The 19,602-nt window shown below is 36.4% G+C and overlaps 1 protein-coding gene across 1 annotated transcript; it reads left to right on the top strand.

Annotated features, from left to right (window-relative positions):
- Positions 1–1,180: 1,180 nt before the first annotated feature.
- On the top strand, positions 1,181–19,045 carry TNFAIP6 (TNF alpha induced protein 6). Its single transcript, XM_004004704.4, has 6 exons — positions 1,181–1,351; positions 5,709–5,846; positions 7,270–7,431; positions 11,666–11,894; positions 14,245–14,285; positions 18,341–19,045. The coding sequence occupies exons 1-6, from the start codon at positions 1,258–1,260 to the stop codon at positions 18,517–18,519; spliced, it is 843 nt and encodes a 280-aa protein (XP_004004753.1). The 5' UTR covers positions 1,181–1,257; the 3' UTR covers positions 18,520–19,045.
- Positions 19,046–19,602: the final 557 nt, after the last annotated feature.

Below are 19,602 nucleotides of genomic sequence, written 5' to 3'. Positions count from 1 at the left end.
AATGCAAAGATGCCTAAGAGATTCAAGTTAACTTTAGATCAGAGCAAGTCCAGAAAGCTGACCATTTCAAAAGATTAAATATCAAAGGAGGAACTAAGAAAGCATGAGAGAAATGAATATAATAGGAACAAAAGGAAGCAGTTTCGTAGCAGGAGTAGAGAGGATAAGTAGCAAAGAATGACCAATGAGAAAGAGATGTCAAAGCTGCCCCTCCCTGAATGGCTGTCAATCAACAGGAAAAGCTAGGGAGCATCAGAGCATTGGAGTATTGCTGAACAGGTTACCCAAAGACCCTGCACAAGAGGAGAGGAAAGTTTGGGTATATTAAGGCATGGTGACTTCACTATGATAACTGTACCTATTATTCTGATAATCTTCAAAGTTAGAGTAGGGAAGCTAGCACCGTGTTTTAATTAACTTTATGACAACCTACCAACCCTCCTTCCTCCCAAAATAACAAGGATTTGTGACCTGGAAAATGTTGTGTTCTAATAAGAAAGCCCCAAACTGCTGGAATGTCCTAAGCATCTGAAACTGAACTACTTTTCTGAAAAATGATGTATTTACCTACCTTGGACCACAGTAATCTAAGGACTGCAACAAACCCCACCCTAAGACAGAAGCAGACAGAAAATAAAGTAAAAAAATCCTACAACACTGGAGACAGTTCAGAATTGGCCAGCTATGCACACTTTTTGTTTCAAACCTTCTATTCAAGCTTGACAATGTTTAGGGGAAACTGAAGTATTAATAATACTACCAGGGTCAAGTTCAAGATTAATGTTTAACCCCATACCACATTTGACTTATTGCAAATGAGATACTCATTATTGCAAATGGGTTTCTCTTAAAATTCTTACTGAAGTGTCTTTCTTTTGTTTTTTGAAACCACTGCTGATCTGCACCAAGTTATAAAGAACTTCCTAACAGAGGAGTGTCCGTGACAGACAGAATAAATTATCCCCTTTCCAAGTAAGCGAATTTTAAAATGTAGATGATCGTTCCATATCCTTAGTTTGAGTTGCCAATGCAAATGAGTCAGAGGATTTGCCTCAGACAGTGAGTTAATTGTGTAACTCTACAGCAGAAAATGCCATTGGAGGGCGCGTGCTGACCTCACAGCTGAAAAAAAAAAAAAAAAAAAAAAAAACATTTAAAAGATGTGGAAACCAGATGTTTCAGACACATTTCAGCCTCTGCTCTGAGAATTTATCCCGAGCAGCCTCTGACAGGACATTCTTTCTCTACGACTGAGATATGATCATCTTAATTTACTTATTTGTCTTGCTATGGGAAGAGGCTCACGGATGGGGATTCAAGAATGGCATTTTTCATAACTCCATATGGCTTGGTAAGAAACTTCTCTCATGAGCTTCTTGCTGGGGAAGTCACTTCTTTGAATTCATACAGAAGTGAATCAAAGCTGTAAATTTTTCTCTTCTGTTTAAGGCTGATGTTTTCTAAGAAAATTGTTTGGGAAAAACAGTTGATGGAGTGTATATATCATTTTTTTTTAAGTGTTCCTGCCTTCTAAAATTTTAGAATAGCTTTTTATAAAGTGAACTGTTGAGTAGAAAATAGAAGTTAATATTTATAGTCCATATGAATATGTCCTTTAAAATTTTCAAAGCAGGTGTGGTAGTATAATGGAAAAAGTGTCTTTAACAAAATAAAGTTACTAATACACTATTTTGTTCTTATTTCAATGCATTTGCAGTCAGATTTCATAACAGGTAATCATAAGAGAATTATAACAGGTAAATTAGAATATAAAATAATTTTACAATCACTGCTCTGTGTACTCTGACCTGTAGTATAACTCACGTTTTTCTTTCAAATAGTTTTACAAAGCCATCTTGTAATATAGAAAAAATGAAGAAAGCTTGTATTTCTGAATGTGTTCCTATCACTTGATTTCTTTTGTTTGAGCTTGCCATTTAAATACTTTTACTACCTCTTCTGTTAGACAAGGAAAGTTTCTTTTGTTGTTTTGTTTTGTTAAATGTAAGGAAATGACACAGGCCTAACTGAGAATATAAACAATAGACTAAAAAAAAACTAAATAGTGAAAACCCCAAATGCTCCATAGAGTACTCTAAATAATGTTTTCATTCTCATGATACAGATTATTATTGCTTTATGTTCACTGTTGTATCTGATGGTGAAAATTTTTTGAATTGCTCAAGAAGAAAATTGACAGATCCTTATATAAAACAAAGAAATAAAGAGAAAGTAAAATTAACCTAGGTCTTGATTTCAGGCTTGCTAAGCGGCACAGAGTTGTAGTATATCTTCCCTTTCAGCTTATTTCTTTCTGGTATAACTACAGCCATGCGGATTTCATTAAAAAGCTCGATTTGCAATGCACAGCCTTACCGCCTCTTTTTTCAGCTTGAGCCAGTGAACTACTTTCACGCTGAACAGTGCAATCCATTTGGCCAAGATGGGGTCTGGAATTTACTAGAGGAATGAGCAAGTCTTTCTGTTTATTTTCATTGCACACCATTGAACTTGGGAAACATACACCTACTTGTCAGAAATGAAAAAGAGGATCATAAAGCTAGTAAGAGTTGAACCCAAATGGATAAACTGAAATTCTGTCAAATTCTCTAATGATGAAGCAAAATGTAGTTTTGGGGTTTTTTTTTTTTAAAGTGATGTTGTATATCACCAAAATAGAAACCTGGACAATAGAAGTGCTGTCCCGGAGGTAGAGGGACACAAACCCAAATATTTGTTAATAGTATGCTGCACATCTGGGGCCTGGAGTGATTGCATATTGCTTCAAAGTGGGACAAATTATTGACCAGTCAGCCTGGCATAAACTGTTTATAGTTGGTTAGATCAATGTAGTATTAGAAAACTGTTTAGAGGGAGAAGAGAGTTGAATTATAAGGCAGGAATCTGCTAGCAACTATCAAGAACAAGGCACTTAAAATTCTTGGTCTCAGTTCCATGCTGGTAAAATGAGAAGTCTGAAGTAAGGGACCCTAAGGTTTATTTTTAACTCTTGTATACTCTTAATTTCTTAGATAGTAAGTTTTAAGACACATAAGGACAAGTGACTTCAACTAGTTTAAATGGAAAATCCAAAAATGTACAAATAAGCAATTCCTTTTAACCATTGTTTCGAATCTGAAAAAGGAGAAGGGAAAAGTAACATTATCATGAGCTCCTATTAGAATCCAGAAGCAATGCTTATAGGTTTCATAGTTTGTATATTCCAAAAAATAACTGTCATTATTCCCATTTGATAGATGAAGAAACTGAGATTCAGGCAGTAATTTATACAAGGTCACACAACTGGTCTATCACAGAACCAGAAGCAGAAATCAGAGCCAACCTGCTACTGTTACCACTTACTATTAATAAAAGGAAAAGGAAATTATTGGTTAAGCAGATTTTCAATTTTAATGAATGACAGCTAGAAAAATTAATAAATTATTACTTCTTCTGAAAAGTGAAACTCTTTAGATTAAGACTCATTAATCAAAGGACCATTTTAGTACTATAAATTCTGAATTAAGAAATACTTTAAAATAAATCTGTGCTTAAAATATTCGAGTACATATGCCAAGAGTTCTCAACTTGTTCATAAGGCAAGATAATGGGAAGTTTAGATCTCTTTCAGGAGCAATGTGGTATATTAATATCATTTAATCAATTAAAAATTATAGTATAGACATTGCTGCTATTTAAGTTACTATCTTATTACTAGACAAGTTTCAAGAGGTACCAAAGTTTTAAGAAAAACTACTGGGAATAAAACTAAAAATTATTTTTTAATCTTTCTGTTTCTTTTTTCCCCCTCCAAACCTCTGTTAAAAGAAAAACTGAGACATACTTAAAATTTTGAGTTTATCTGAGCAACAATCCATTTGAATTCGGCAGCATCCAATTTAACAGAAGGAGCTCCAAGGAGTGGTACAAAATGCAAAATTTTCATAGGCAGAAAGGTGCAGGTATAAGGAAGTTTTACTAGCAAAATAGTAGGGTTTTGATGGCTAAGTTACATTCCTTTAGGAGATAGTAGCGGTCTATCAGACAGATGATCTAACTAGTGATGATCAGGAGTCTTCTGACTGACTGGTTTAAGATTCCATTTCTGGGTAAGCTGAAACTATACTTAAGTCTTCATTTGGTGACGTGGGACTTAGCTTGCTGTCTTGTTTCTAATACATCAGATTTTTATTTGGGGAGTAAAATATAAAGGAAATTTTAGTTTGAGAAATCTGGGCAGACAAAATAATCAAATTTTTTTCAAATAAACATCTTTTGGAAAACAAATACAATTCTAACACTTTTTAAAAGTAACAATCATCTCCATCACATATATCATTAAGTACTACGTGTCCCTCTTCTCTACTAAAAGCCTCAGTATCCCTGTACTTCAAAATAGATGTACTTGCCTTGCCCATTAGTGCCCAAGTTGCTTAAGAATAGGGCTTGATTCCCCAGAACCTAGCGAAGTACCTCATGGTAAACTCTCAAAACAGCTACATTGGAAACTGGTAAAAGCTGGGTTAATGAAGCTTTACTGATGAAGGATACTTGGAAAGTAGGTAACTCTCAAAAGAGCGAATGACTTTGATGTTCCTTGTGTTTTCTGACCTCTAAGTATCAGACTGACTAACCCACTGTGTATGCATGATAGGCTTTTACCGTATAAGGTATAAGAGCAGGATCTCTTGAGTCTAGAAAAGCAGGGAAAATGCCAAGCAGCATCTCCTATTGAATTGGCATTGTCAACTTCAGCTTTGGGTGGAGAGTAAAGAACAGTATTTCTAATACTGCTGGATTCATATCTTGCTGCAAGGCTGGAAATATAAATTCTTGTTGGAAATGGTCTTAATGGTGGCTGATTACACAGGTCGGGGTACAAAGACTTAACAATAATCTTGATAGTCTACACAGAACTATTAGAGCTATGTTATGATTATTGTCCTGGGAATCTTTTCACATTGTTTCTATGGCAAAATGCACTCCAAACTCAAAACAATCCATTTAAACAGTGATCTACTAGGACACAGCTCACGTATGACTTAATACCATCTAAACTGTGCTGGAACAAATGTGAACTGAAAAAAGACAAACCAGGTAAAGAACCTAGGAACTGGTAGTTGGGTGTGTCCCACTTTTTCTCAGCTGTAGTTATATCTATTTTTCTTTTCTTTAATGCACTATTTGGTGCCTTTGGATTCTTTCCAACTGTTCCTCAGTTTTCAATTTGTTTACTAAATTCTCAACTACATTGCATTACTCATTTCCCTCAAATGGATATTTTGGCTTATTTTTCTCCTTCATTATGAGCCAATTTTCATTGGCTTTTCTTTTCAATTTTCATTCCTTTTCTTTTCCTAGTGTTTACCTTTCCAAGTTTTTAAAACCAAGCCAAAAAAACAAGTTAAAACTTTATCACCTTTGGATAGTGCAGAAATACAATGCTGTATTAAAACTTTATTTCAGGCTCTCAGTTCAAAAACATAACTTAGTCTTAAGTTTCTCTCTGTGTCCCCCCAAAATTCCCCTCATTCAAAATGTTTCCCAAAGCTTTCTAACAATGAAAACTCAGCCACTCAAGGCAGCCGACCCAGGGAACCCTTTGGCAGGAACAATAGCTGATGTAATCTTCCAGATGAGGCCACAAAATTTCCCTTGTTCGACAAGAATGGATAACAGTGCATTTATGACATTTTGTGAATTCACAGAACAAGCAGCAGGCGTGTACCACAGAGAAGCGCGGTCCGGCAAATACAAGCTCACCTATGCAGAAGCGAAGGCAGTGTGTGAATATGAAGGTGGCAGTCTTGCCACCTACAAGCAGTTAGAGGCAGCCAGAAAAATTGGTAACTGCTTTGAATATAATATTTCTTCTTTTTCACCTTTGGAAAAAAAATTTTTCCACCTTTCCTGCAACCTCTTATTAAGACTTACTTCTCCACCTCTGCTTCTCCCGTTTTCTCTGCCTAGAGCTCGATGGTGGACACTTTCTAAAATAAGCAACTGAGTTGGGGTCACTTCCCATTCCGAGCAAATAAATTAAAGTCAAAAGAAAATGAAGATATCATCTTGATATCATTTAATTTACTCATTAATTCTATGCCATTGCTATTCATTTTTAATATTATACCATTTTATCTTTTCTTGATCTCTGTGGGTTTCCTCAGCTGTTAAATGGTATTACTATGTTAAATCTTACAAAGAAATTCACTTGGTAGAAGAAATAGTGAATTTAGTGATTTTTTTTCAAGTTTTTCCTTTTCGTTTTTAACATTAAGTGGGAGAATGCATTTGTACTTTAGGATCAAAAGCCATGAGGAAAAAAGTTGTAAAGCACCAGATGAAAGATATTGGGAAGATGATGTCAGGACACCTGGTGAAAACCCAGTGATTAACAAATACTGTTTGCTTCTTTATGATAAAAGCTGGGGGTTGGGAGAGAGCGAGGGGGCTGCTACTGTCTCTCCTGGACTTTCAGGAGAATCCAAAAGGCCACCTCCATTCAAAATTATCTTCTCCATTAAAGAAATCCCTTTGCTTATAGGAACATACCTGGCAAAGCTCATGCAAATATTTTATATCACCCAAGACAAAAATAAAGGTGTTTTTACAAATGGCCCAGAGTCTTCCCCAGATGACTGCTCAGTCTATACCCACAGGGCTGTGTGTGACACAGCAACTGGAACGATGCAGGCTAAAGCAGAGCCATTCCCAGCCACCAGGGACTCGCAGTCAGATCGTTCTTGGATGGCATTGGCAAATGTTAAAAGAGCCGCCAAAGCTGAGCAAGGAAAACAGGGCTAAGGCTTTGTTTGAAATGTTGAGTACTTTTATCTTTATTCAAATTTTTAAAAATATTAGCAATATCTTAATTGATCCTGAGAGAGACACTATCATTTGAATAGATTTTTTTCAGTATTGGTGATAATTTTAGTTATCTCATGGCACTAGTAGGGTCATTTGTGAAAAGAAGCCAGCTCTGAAATTGGATTCTTTTCATATCCATGGTATTATTGTTTCTTAGTCCATCTTTTTTTTTTTTTTTTTTTTTGCCAAGATGTCATTTTCTAGTAAAAGTGAGACGTTATAAGAACTTTTATATGTGTTCAAACTTTATTTTTTAAGAAAACCGTTTTCCCCCTTATATATGAACTGGATTTCTGCAGTTAAGACCCTGTCCCTGTTGGGAGGGGCCATCTTGATTGAGATGACCTTTGCTTAGCTGGGGGAACATACAAGTTAAGCCATTACCCTTCCATTCTCTTGCAGGATTTCATGTCTGTGCTGCTGGGTGGATGGCCAAGGGCAGAGTTGGATACCCTATTGTGAAGCCAGGGCCCAACTGTGGATTTGGAAAAACTGGTATTATCGATTACGGAATCCGTCTCAATAGAAGTGAAAGATGGGATGCATATTGCTACAACCCACATGGTTTGTGGAAAACAGTAATTTTATACTATACAAAAACAGTTACATGTTATGAAAAAGAAATGTCTTCTTTTTCCAGAGACAAATCAATTTAATAATGACAATTTTTAAAAAAATTTAAATATACATTTGGCTGCATCAAGTCTTAGTTGCAGCGTGTGGGCTCAGCTGCCCCATGGCATGTGGGATCTTGGTTCACCAGCCAGGGATCAAACCTGCGGGCCCTGCACTGCAAGCCAGATTCTTAAGTACTGGATCACCAGGGAAGTCCCCTGTAATAATTATTAATAACAACTACCATTCATAGAATGATTATGTTGTGCCAAATGCTGACTTACGTCCCTTCAGCCACACTGTCACTTAATGTTCACAACTCTGCAAGGAGTTATTGTTATACTCATTTTAGACTTCAGGAAACTGAAAGTTCAAGAACTTAAGTACTTTCCCCAGATCAGACAGCTGATAATTAGCAGGCAAGTGAGATCTCAAATTTAGTTTTCTGTGCCAGGGAACTTCCTGAGCACAAAAGAAAAGAAAAAAAAAAAAAAAGCAGATTATAAACTTATCACAGTGAATTAGCTAAAACTATGAAGTAGTATAATACTACAAAATGTTAACTGTTCAAAGTTATCCTTTTAATAGAATGAGAAAAAGGAGACAGAATAAACAAATTGTTTTTCCTAATTTCTTTTTGTGTATAAATTCTTAAACTTCCAAACTAAGCAACTCCCACTCTGTTCTTTTTAACGAATATATACTGGATATTCTAGTTATTGTTATATAGTATATGTTTTATTCATATTCTTTTTCCATGGTTGACTGTAGTCAGGAAAAATTTAAAGAGAAAATTAACTCATCATAATTACTATGAAGAGTAATTCTTGCTCCATGTTCTTAGACAAAAACAGACTGGGGATTTATTTCCCCCAGGATAATATTACAAACTGTCACAACATGTCACAAACTATTTCCTACATTTATGATCATAAATATCCTCAGGTGGCATCCCATTTCGATCTACTTTATGAGAAAGTCTGTAACACAGTAGGAGAGTTACAGTGAAGTTCTAGCATAGTATTATAGAATATGTTACCGTTTAATAATATTAGTCATTGGAGAACAGTTTCTCATGTTTCTAGCTAACCTATATTTCAAAATAATATGTACTCTGGTAGAAAAGAATTTTGTCTAGAGCTATCACCTACTCCCGCTTGAGACAAAATATAAATAAATACTTACAGCGCATTCATATAGACTCTTGCAAACCACTTTGACATACGTTAAGCCTATACTACACTACATTTACGGAGAAGGAAATGGCAACCCACTCCAGTATTCTTGCCTGGGAAATTCCATGGACAGAGGACTCTGGCTTGCTACAGTCCATGGGGTCGCAAAGAGTCAGATACAACTGAGCACGCAAGCACGCGTACAACATTTAGTCCCGTATTTAGTCGTTGTTAATAATTTATATTCCTCCTTTTCCTCTCTCTCCCCTCCTCTCTTCCTTTTTTTTTTTTTTTTTTTGGTTGTGCTGCACTGCTTGCAGGATCTCAGTTCCCCAACCAGGGATTGAACCCAGGCCAAGGCAGTGAAAGCCCAGAATCCAAACCACTAGGCCACCAGGGAACTCCCCCTTTTCCTTAAATATATTATACAGGCACTTCTCTTTTTACTCTATCTTGGAGATACTGATTAATTAGTAATCATCATTTTCCTGATATTGTTATGATTTTTTTCATTCCAATCATTTTTCAGTGAACTATGCTTCTCCCATTGCTAATTCAGGCGGCCCCCAGTCCCCTTCAGGTTAACCACATCCTAAATAAGCAGCGTGTCACTGAATCTAAAAGTAAGCTGAGAATTTAGTAAGAACAAGTCTCCTAGGATTCTGTACATTTCATTGCTCTTTTATAAGAATGCCAAATTAACTTACAAATTTTTGTAAGTTGTATTTATTTCTCATAGAGGCTGAATACTTTTCACTCTGGGAAAATGTGTATGAAGGAATCTTACTCAATTTTCAGCTTACTTTTAGATTCAGTGACACGCTGATTATTTAGGATGTGGTTAACCTGAAGGGGACTGGGGGCCGCCTGAACTAGCAATGGGAGAAGCGCAGTTCACTGAAAAATGATTAGGATGAAAAAAGTCATAACAGTATCAGGAAAATAAATTAATGATTATAAATTAATCAGTATCACCAAGTTACAGCTGCTTGAAGCAAGGAAGAACAGGATCATTTAGATGTGTTCAGAAGTAACCTTGCTCATTCAAGTTCTGACCATGTGGCATGACGCTGACTCCCTCCTGCATAAACAGTTCTTAACCAATTAGCAGTCAGTGCTCAAATTTATAAAGTCAGATTTAAGAAGTCTGCTTCATAAATCTGTCATTTTCTAAATAAGCCAGAGATGAGGCAACAGTTATATATAACATGAAATATAGAGCTGGTAGATATAGCTAAATACACAACCAAAGTAGTTCAATATTTGGATTTTTCCCTAATCTAGTGATATATACATCAAAGATATAGGAGGCTGGGAATTTCCTCGTGACCCAGTGGTTAGGACTTCGTACTTTCACTGCCAAGGGTGTGGTTTCAATCCCTGGATGGGGAAGTAAGACAGTGCAAACCACAAGACATGGGGCTATATATATATATATATATATTAAATTTATATATAGATATTGTATGTATGTAAATGTAGGATGCTGTGGGACAGGGAAAATCACTCCCAAAGTAGGCACTTGTTAGTCGCTCAGTCATGTCTGACTCTTTGAGACCTCATGGACTGTGTAGCCACCAGGCTCCTCTGTCCGTGGAATTCTCCAGGCAAGAATACTGGAGTGGGTAGCCATTCCCTTCTCCAGGGGAATCTTACCAACCCAGGGATCCAACCCAGGTGTCCTGCATTACAGGCAGATTCTTTACCATCTGAGCCCCCAGGGAAGCCCCTTATGTGCCCATAAACACTCTATATTTTATAATATTTAATAACACAATATGAACAGCTTACCCTTTGCATAATACCATTAAGCTATCCTCTATATTTATCCTCAGAGTAGTGCTGTGAGGGAGGTAACAGAAGAGGATGACTACATTTATTTCATCGATGAAGACACTGAGGTACAGACTGGTCACCGAGCTCAGACTAGGTTGCTGACCTTCCCTGTCACTCCCTAGCCTTTCTAAGAGCCTATTCTGCCCTGGAGACACAAGCTCCTTAACCTCTATGGTGTTAAGGATTCTAGCACAATTTTTTAATCATAGTTATTTTAAAGAAGAATATTCTTGTAAAAAGCCTCTAATTGATACAATAAAAATATCTTTGAATACTACCAAAGTCACCACCTCCACACCACCAGTCAGATTATATTTGAATTTTCAGTTTCTATCTTTTTTTTTAAGATGCTACACATTTAGTTGATATGGAATTAAAATGAACTGGAACCCTGCTATAGCTTTCCTTCTAGGTCATACTGCAAAGTTACTGTTCTGGTAGAGATTGTTCGCTTTTATTAGAGGTTATGGGACATGACAGAAATCTATGAAATGGTAAATGACTTGAAAAAATCAACATAGATATCTCCACCAAATCCTCAAATAGTATTAGAATTAAGTCGCTAATTTAAACCAGTAAAAGGAGTATAGAATGATTATAAATTCTTCTTTTAACTGGATTAGAGTGACCTTCAAGTTCCCTAGTGGTCTTTATAAGGATTTTCCAAACAGACTTTATTGGGTACATTGTTCTAAGTGTTCAAGTCCCTGAAGACACAGTGGTGACACCATAGGACAAAATCCCTGTCATGGCTGGTGATGTAGATGATGTTGGTGAAGTAGGTATATGTTGGTAATACAGGTAGGTATATGTATCAAGATTTGTCAAAACACATTTAAGTGTGCACTGAAGATGTGTGCTCTATGCTTAAAATGTGAATAGAGCAAGAAATGTAAACAGGAGCACAATTATTTCTTTTCGCTACTTTACTTTAAAAAAAAAAAAGACACAAGTGGTCTATGTTTATTTTCGAGAATTTAGCAACTATTAACAAAAAAATACAGTTATTCTTCAGCTAAATTACACACAATATACTATGGAGGCTATACATTTATTCATGTCTTTATTTTTATTTCATAAAAAGTACTAAATAAATGGACACTAAGAAATGAATATCTTTTTAAAGTAAGAATCATCTTTTTAAATGCTTATTTTTTCTTTTCTCATTTCAGCAAAGGAGTGTGGTGGTGTGTTTACAGATCCAAAGAGAATTTTTAAATCTCCAGGCTTCCCAAATGAGTATGATGATAACCAAATCTGCTACTGGCACATTAGACTCAAGTATGGTCAGCGCATTCACCTGAGTTTTTTGGACTTTGACCTTGAAGATGACCCAGCTTGCTTGGCTGACTATGTTGAAGTATACGACAGTTACGATGATGTCCATGGCTTTGTGGGAAGGTATGTGTTGCTTCTCCATACAGGAAGCTAATGAACATCTGATATTTTGCATGATGCTTCTTTAATTTCTCCCCAACTGTCCCTACAATATTGATTTTCCAGTTTATCTATTCCCCCGCAACATCCTTTCCTTTCCTAACCAAGATTTTTCTTTCCGCTGTTAGTCCTAACAAGCCATAGTCAGCTGCTACCTCTACTTATGATAAATATAGTGATAGCTACTTTTTGATTTGTTAAATTGTAACAGTTAAATATTCTATTTATGCAGACCTCAAGATTTGACTAACAGGAGGAAGAAGATATGTAGGATGGGAAATTTGTTGGGGTTTTTAAGTGTTCTGATTTCTGTCAGCCTAAATTCAGTAATTGTTGTCTTTCTTCTGTGTACAAAGCATTGTACTAAGCATTATGGATATAAAGTAAACAAGTACACTAGAGCCCCTTCTCTCATACAGTTCAGCTAATTATACAATGGATATCTTCTTAAAAATAGCTTTCTTTGCCATGAAAAAACAAATGTTCCTTCCCTCAGTATTTCTCTCCTGGTTTTTCAACATGCAGGGACACAATATTTTTGGTGTGTGTTCTCACCCAGTATCTTTAATATAGTTTACATTTTACAATACAAATTTTGCAACATTGTATGAAACATTATAAATTAAAGAGAGCACAGTTAGGTGTTCTATATATTCAGGTCCCCACTTAATGTGTATTTTAAAATATCTCTCATCAATGGACTATTGGTTATCAATTCTATTATCCATGATAGTAATTTAATGAAAGAAAATAGTAGTGGGGATAATTTAAAATAATGGACAATATATCTTTCTTGACTTTGAAATCTGTAACTTAAATAGACAAAGGTATTTCTTGTATAAGTAAATGGCAGTTTTTGGATGGAAAGAGTTTTTTTGCTGTTGTTGTTTTGTTCTTTAGCTGAGACTACTACTATGGAAAGAAATACAAATAGTTTTAAAAAATAGTTTGAAGAAGACTAGAAGTAGGATCTGAGGAATTAAGAACAAAGTCTGTTTTGAAAGAATGGATCTCCTACCTTGGGACTTAAGATAACATTTTTATTCTAAATCTAGTTTCAGAAATCAATTACAGTTCTAGATAAAATGACTTTTTAATTTACAGGCTAATTTGTTATTTATTGGATTATACTGTGTGATTTACCTTTATGATAGACTTTCTCCTTCTCTGGAATAAACTACTTTTTCTTTAGAAACTAACAAAAACCCTTACTTTTTATATAATTGTGTGCAAGGGAATTCCTTTCAAGCCATGATTCAGATAAAAATCACATCATCTTATAAGGTCCAAAGTAATTTTTTCCTTTTTAAATCAGTCATACTCCCCATTCTTTAACTGTGAAGAAAACTTCATGAGATTAATCAGAAACAGATTTTTTAAATTTCCCAAATAGATTAAAATTGTCTACCACACATAAAGCTTTGTAGACACACAGAGTAGAAATGCCACAAATTCTTTCCTAAGAGTCTCAATACTGCAAGAAGTCTATTTCAAACAATATTTTAGCCTCTCTTCTCTCTTACAAGGGCTTTCCAGGTGGCTCTAGTGGTAAAGAACCCGGCTGCCAGTGCAGGAGATGTAATAGACTCGGGTTCAATCCCCGGGTCGGGAAAAATTCTTTGGAGGAATGCGTGGGAACCCACTTCAGTATTCTTGCCTGGAGAATCCCAGGGACAGAGGAGCCTGGCGGGCTACAGTCCATAGGGTCACACAGAGTCAGACATACTGAAGCAACTTAGCACTCACGCAGGCTCTCTTATAAATCCTAGTAAAAATAAATAAACAATGCTGCTGCTGCTGCCAAGTCACCTCAGTCGTGTCCGACTCTGTTGACCCCATAGACGGCAGCCCACCAGACTCCCCCGCCCCTGGGATTCTCCAGGCAAGAACACTGGAGTGGGTTGCCATTTCCTTCTCCAATGCAGGAAAGTGAAAAGGGAAAGCGAAGTCTCTCAGTCCTGTCTGACTCTTAGCGACCCCATGGACGGCAGCCCACCAGGATCCTCCGTCCATGGGATTTTCCAGGCAAGAGTACTGGAGTGGGGTGCCAATGTTGTAAATAATAGAAAAGTGAGCCATTGCTTAGAGGAACTGGAGTAGGCAACGGCATCCCACTCCAGTACTCTTGCCTGGAAAATTTCCATGGACAGAGGAGCCTGGTGGGTTATAGTCCATGGCGTTGCAGAGAGGCAGGACTGAGCACACGCGCACCTCTTAGGGGAAATGTAAAGTACATCAATTATTAGCTAGTCACTTGCAAGAGCTATATTATAATCATTCATGCGGCCTCTCCTTTTTAAAAATTCTCTTTCAGATACTGTGGAGATGACCTTCCAGAAGACATCATTAGTACAGGTAATGGCTCTAAATTGAGGAACAAAACTATGATTTGCTTTCTCAGTGTCACTGAAAGTGAAGGATCCAACAGTTATTACTATATAACTTTTTAAAGTTGACAACTGAAGACAGACATGGCTTGCTAGCTTGTAAAAGGCAAAGAACTATTTATACTTAAAAAGTGTGTAGTCTCTGGTTACTTGCAGGAAATGCAATCTGAAATAGTCTTGAGTCTGCAAATCCATAAATACTGCTGTATCTTCTAATTCCCATAAAATGTGGTAACAAAAGGCGCAAATGTTTCATCGATAAAGGATTGAAGTAATTTGTTAAGTTGTTAAAAATATCTTTCATCACTGAAAAAAATTTTAAGTTGTATTTATTGCATTTTCACATTAGTACAGCAATCCCAAGGAAGTCTTATGAAAATCACAGATCTGTTAGGTGTTTTTAATAGATACTACATGATAAAAGGGCTCTAAGGTCAGGTAAATTGGGGAAACATTGGGTTAAACAGGTTTCTTTGTTAGAAGACATTAGAGAACTTTTACTATGCTAAGTACCCATCAGTTCAATTCAGTTCAGTCGCTCAGTAACGTCCGACTCTGCGACCCCATGAATTGCAGCACGCCAGGCCTCCCTGTCCATCACCAACTCCTGGAGTTCACTCAGACTCACGTCCATCGATTCAGTGATGCCTTCTAGCCATCTCATCCTCTGTCGTCCCCTTCTCCTCCTTCCCCCAATCCCTCCCAGCGTCAGAGTCTTTTCCAATGAGTCAGCTCTTCGCATGAGGTGGCCAAAGGACTGGAGTTTCAGCTTTAGCATCATTTCTTCCAAATCCCAGAGCTGATCTCCTTCAGAATGGACTGGTTGGATTTTCTTGCAGTCCAAGGGACTCTCAAGATTCTTCTCCAACACCATAATTCAAAAGCATAAATTCTTCAGCACTCAGCTTTCTTCACAGTCCAACTCTCACAACCATACATGACCACTGGAAAAACCATAGCCTTAACTAGACGGACCTTTGTTGGCAAAGTAACATCTCTGCTTTTCAATATACTATCTAGGTTGGTCATAACTTTTCTTCCAAGGAATAAGCGTCTTTTAATTTCATGGCTGCAATCACCATCTGCAGTGATTTTGGAGCCCAAAAAAATTAAGTCTGACACTATTTCCACTGTTTCCCCATCTATTTCCCATGAAGTGATGGGACCAGATGCCATGATCTTCGTTTTCTGAATGTTGAGCTTTAAGTCAACTTTTTCACTCTGCACTTTCACTTTCATCAAGAGACTTTTTAGTTCCTCTTCACTTTTTGCCATAGTTAATCTTAAAAGACTAACTATAGTGAGCAATGTTTTCCAGATCTTTTTCCTCTTGCTAATTATTTTATGAGACTGTTCCTTGAAATGTGCACCAAGAAATGTTCCAGGAGCAGCATACATTTATCACAATGAGCAATACCACTGCTATTGCCTCAAACTGATACTTTCTGGCTAAGAACTTTTACTTTCTTTGATGTCTTCATTTTTCTCTTTATTTTCATAACTTGCACCAGTAATTCGCATTCTGGCTCGTTTTCCTCTGCAACATTAAAAAAAATTATCACAATACTTCTGCAACTAAAAACACCAAAGCTACATTGAATTGCAATTTCCAAACAGTCCTTAAACTGAGATACTACAAACTGAATTAGTCCCACACCCTAGCTTTGCAGTGCATGCAATTTTCATTGATGAATCATTACAAGAGATGGAAATTCTTGTTCAGTATTGGAATGATTAAAGCTTAAAGTTTATTAATTCATTACTATGTCACAATCTCCTTAGGAAGAGTAATCTTTTAAAGTTTTTATTTATCTCTTATTCTTTACTTGAGAACATATTTCATGTTAACAGAAAACTGAAAGAAGACATTTTATGAGATGTAGGAGGGTAGTTAGGAGGGGGGTGAGAATTCTATTTTTAAAAAAGTGAAACAGAGGGAGAATCCAAAGGAAGCCTGAAACTTGACATTTTTCTTATTTTGTCTAAAACAGACTCCAAATGTAATACCAAATCAGTGTTTTTCTGGCACAACTGCAAGAAACTAAAAAAAGAAAAACCCACACAATTTATTATTCAAAAAGAAACGAATCAACAGAAAGAACATAGTTAAATAAAATGCCAAAGATTTAGCAAAACAGCAAGAAGAATACACACTGATACAGAGTAATAGAAAAAGAATATATAAAATAAGTTTAAAGTATGATCCTCTCAGTCAAGATACTGCTGTTAACATTTTGATCTAGTTTTCTTCTTAAATATATGCTTACTCACCCCAGCATATTTATATTAAAAAACAAAAACAAAAAATAAACTAAAAACTACCCATAGCTATACCACTTTAATAAAAGGTATATAGGGAAAGAAAGTGCCCACTCTTCTCACCTCTCCCTACCCAAGAAAGGCATTGGACAACTATGTGGTGTCCACCTTTCCAGATGTCTTCCCTGTAACAAACAAACATTACATACATGGAGACCATGGAGCTACTTCAAAGTCACAGTATAATTGGGAAGCCCTGTATATTTAGATCACTCTAATTCTTTTTAATGACTCTTAATAGGTGCCATAATTTGTCATACACCAATATTTAACATCCTGAAGGCAGTTGTTGCTGATATTTTTGTCTTTTGCTATTCAACATTTCACTAGACATTTTAAAATATATATTTATTTATTTGTCTGTGCTGGGTCTTAGTTGTGGCATGTAGGATCTAGTTCCCTGACAAGGGATTGAACCCTGGCTCCCTGCATTGGGAGTGCAGAGTCTTAGGCACTGAATCACCAGCGAAGTCCCCTAGATATTTTCTACTTCTACTTGTTAGTGCTATTTTTTTTTCAGAGTTAATTCCTAAAAGTGAAATGTTGGGGTCACAAGTAATGTACCCTTAGGGGGGTGTGTGTGTGTGTCTGTTCAGCTGACTCTTAGCAACCCCCTAGACTGTAGCCCTCCAGGCTGCTCTGTTCATGGACTCTTCCAGGCAAGAATCCTGGAGTGGGTTGCCATTTCCTTCTTCAGGGAATCTTCCTGACCCAGGGATCAAACCCACAGCTCTTGTGTCTCCTGCATTGGTAGGCGGATTCTTTACTACTGTGCCACGTGGAAGCCATAGATGTGGATAGATGCCAGCAAATTGGCACTAGGCCCTACTGTGCCAATTTTTATTTTAACCATTGAGTAGTCTACAAGAAAATTTTCTTTTTTCATTTAAGCAGCTCTCCCAGGTTTGAGAAGAGTGCAGTAGATCAGAGCATGAACTCTAGGTTCAAATCTGATTCTGCCATTTAAAACCCTGTGGCCTTGGGCAAGCTACCCAGGCTCTCTGTGCCTCAGTTTCATTTAAAAAATGACTATTTTAATAGTATGCACTTCATCATGTTATTGTGGAAGATAAGATGAAAGATACTTAAAGCTGTGCTTGACAAAAGCAAACATCAGCATTCAGTGTGTATGGGGATTTTGCAAAGAAATCTGGATTTATTATTTGGATTAAGAAGGCTTTTCCCACATGAAAAAGAAAAATAGCCCTACATATTTCATATAATAAAGTTTTTCTTTTTTATTTTTGGTACATGTTGGTCTTTAATGCAGGTTAACATGTAGTTAAGTGCTTTGTTTAAAAGAGAGATCTAGCTTTGTGGCTTTTTCCCTTTTTTTGTTTTCTTAACAAATGTAAGGTTTGTTGCCATCATTTAGTAAATAACCCATCTATATCTCACTGGTTTGAACTGCCTGCTATTATCCTGTAATTCTATGGATATTCCTTCTACAAAGAAAACCTTTTAAAACAGAATAGACAAAATTTCCTGTAGGACAGATTAGAGAGCCACAGGAAAAATCTGGAAGTCCTTGCTTCACCTGGCAATGATACTACAGACTCAACAACTTGAAAATATAGTTCTGAATTCTAGGAGTCTTATTCAAGAATTTTTATGTTCTCCATATGAGAATGATGAGTCACTGAAGTGTCAGCCAACTTGAAGGAGAGTAACATCTTGGTTCTTCTGCATCTTCCTCCTCCCCAGGAAATGTCATGACGTTGAAGTTCCTAAGTGATGCTTCAGTGACTGCAGGAGGTTTCCAAATCAAATACGTCACAGTGGATCCTCTATCCAAATCCACTCAAGGAAAGAATGCAAGTACTACAAGTACTACTTCTGCTGGAAATAAAAACTTTTTAGCTGGAAGATTTAGCCATCTATAAAAGCAAAAAAAAAAAAAAAAAAAGAGACATTCAGTATTTATGTTTCTATCTTTTGGAACACTTTTGATCTCACTTTTATATTATTATTATTAACATTTATTTATTATTTTTCTAAATGTGAAAGCAATACCTGATAATTTGAGGAAAACTGGAAAATACAGAAAACTCTGAATGAGAAAATAAAATCTCCCATAATCTCCTTGCATAAAAATAGCAAGCATTAAATTTATACATACTTTTTTAGTCATTTTTCAATTTGTGGTATATGTATATATGCATCTATATGTATTCATACTTCAAATTATTGAATCCTACTCTATATACAGGTTGACATCTTGAATTTTTTTAACCTTGAACTTTATGGTATGCACATTTTCCCCTATCACTGAGTATTCTGCAAAAACATGATTTTTAACTGTAAAATGTCCATGATATGATTGTCCTATACTTTCTGTAAACCTGTCTCTATTGTGGGAATTATTGGTTGTTTTTATAAATATTGTTTCAATAAACATCCTTGAACATATATGTATTTGGACATCCCTCTAATTATTCAAGATAGGGTCCTAGAGGTGGAATTACTGAGTCAGAGATTAATTAAAATAAAAAAATTTTGAGGTAGATCAGCTGGACTTTATGACACTGAATGGGATGGGTGGTAGGCTGGATGGCAGGTGGGCCATACTCACTCAGCAGATGAAGGTATCTTCTAGGGAAGCTAGAAAGTGGATGGACTAGGAAAATAGTAGGTTTTAAGGGCACATTTCATCTCACATGCTAGCAAAGTAATGCTCAAAATTCTCCAGGCCAGGCTTCAGCAATACGTGAACCGTGAACTTCCAGATGTTCAAGCTGGATTTAGAAAAGGCAAAGGAACCAGAGATCAAATTGCCAACATCTACTGGATCATCAAAAAAGCATGAGAATTTCAGAAAAACATACACTTCTGCTTTATTGACTATGCCAAAGCCTTTGACTGTGTGGATCACAATAAACTGGAAAATTCTGAAAGAGATGGGAATACCAGACCACCTGACCTGCCTCTTGAGAAACCTATATAAAGGTCAGGAAGCAACAGTTAGA

The sequence above is a fragment of the Ovis aries genome, chromosome 2 (genome assembly GCF_016772045.2).
Source record: "Ovis aries strain OAR_USU_Benz2616 breed Rambouillet chromosome 2, ARS-UI_Ramb_v3.0, whole genome shotgun sequence".
Taxonomy (NCBI): Eukaryota; Metazoa; Chordata; class Mammalia; order Artiodactyla; family Bovidae; genus Ovis; species Ovis aries.
The sequence above is the reverse complement of the archived record's forward strand: the minus strand, read 5'-3'. Positions and strand labels throughout refer to the sequence as shown.

Excerpts from the sequence above, each read along its gene's own strand:
- TNFAIP6 (XM_004004704.4), top strand. The coding sequence starts at position 1,258 with ATGATCATCTTAATTTACTTATTTGTCTTGCTATGGGAAGAGGCTCAC. Across the intron at positions 1,352-5,708 it reads TCATAACTCCATATGGCTTG|AACAAGCAGCAGGCGTGTAC; the intron begins GTAAGAAACTTC and ends GTGAATTCACAG. Across the intron at positions 14,286-18,340 it reads AGAAGACATCATTAGTACAG|GAAATGTCATGACGTTGAAG; the intron begins GTAATGGCTCTA and ends CCTCCTCCCCAG.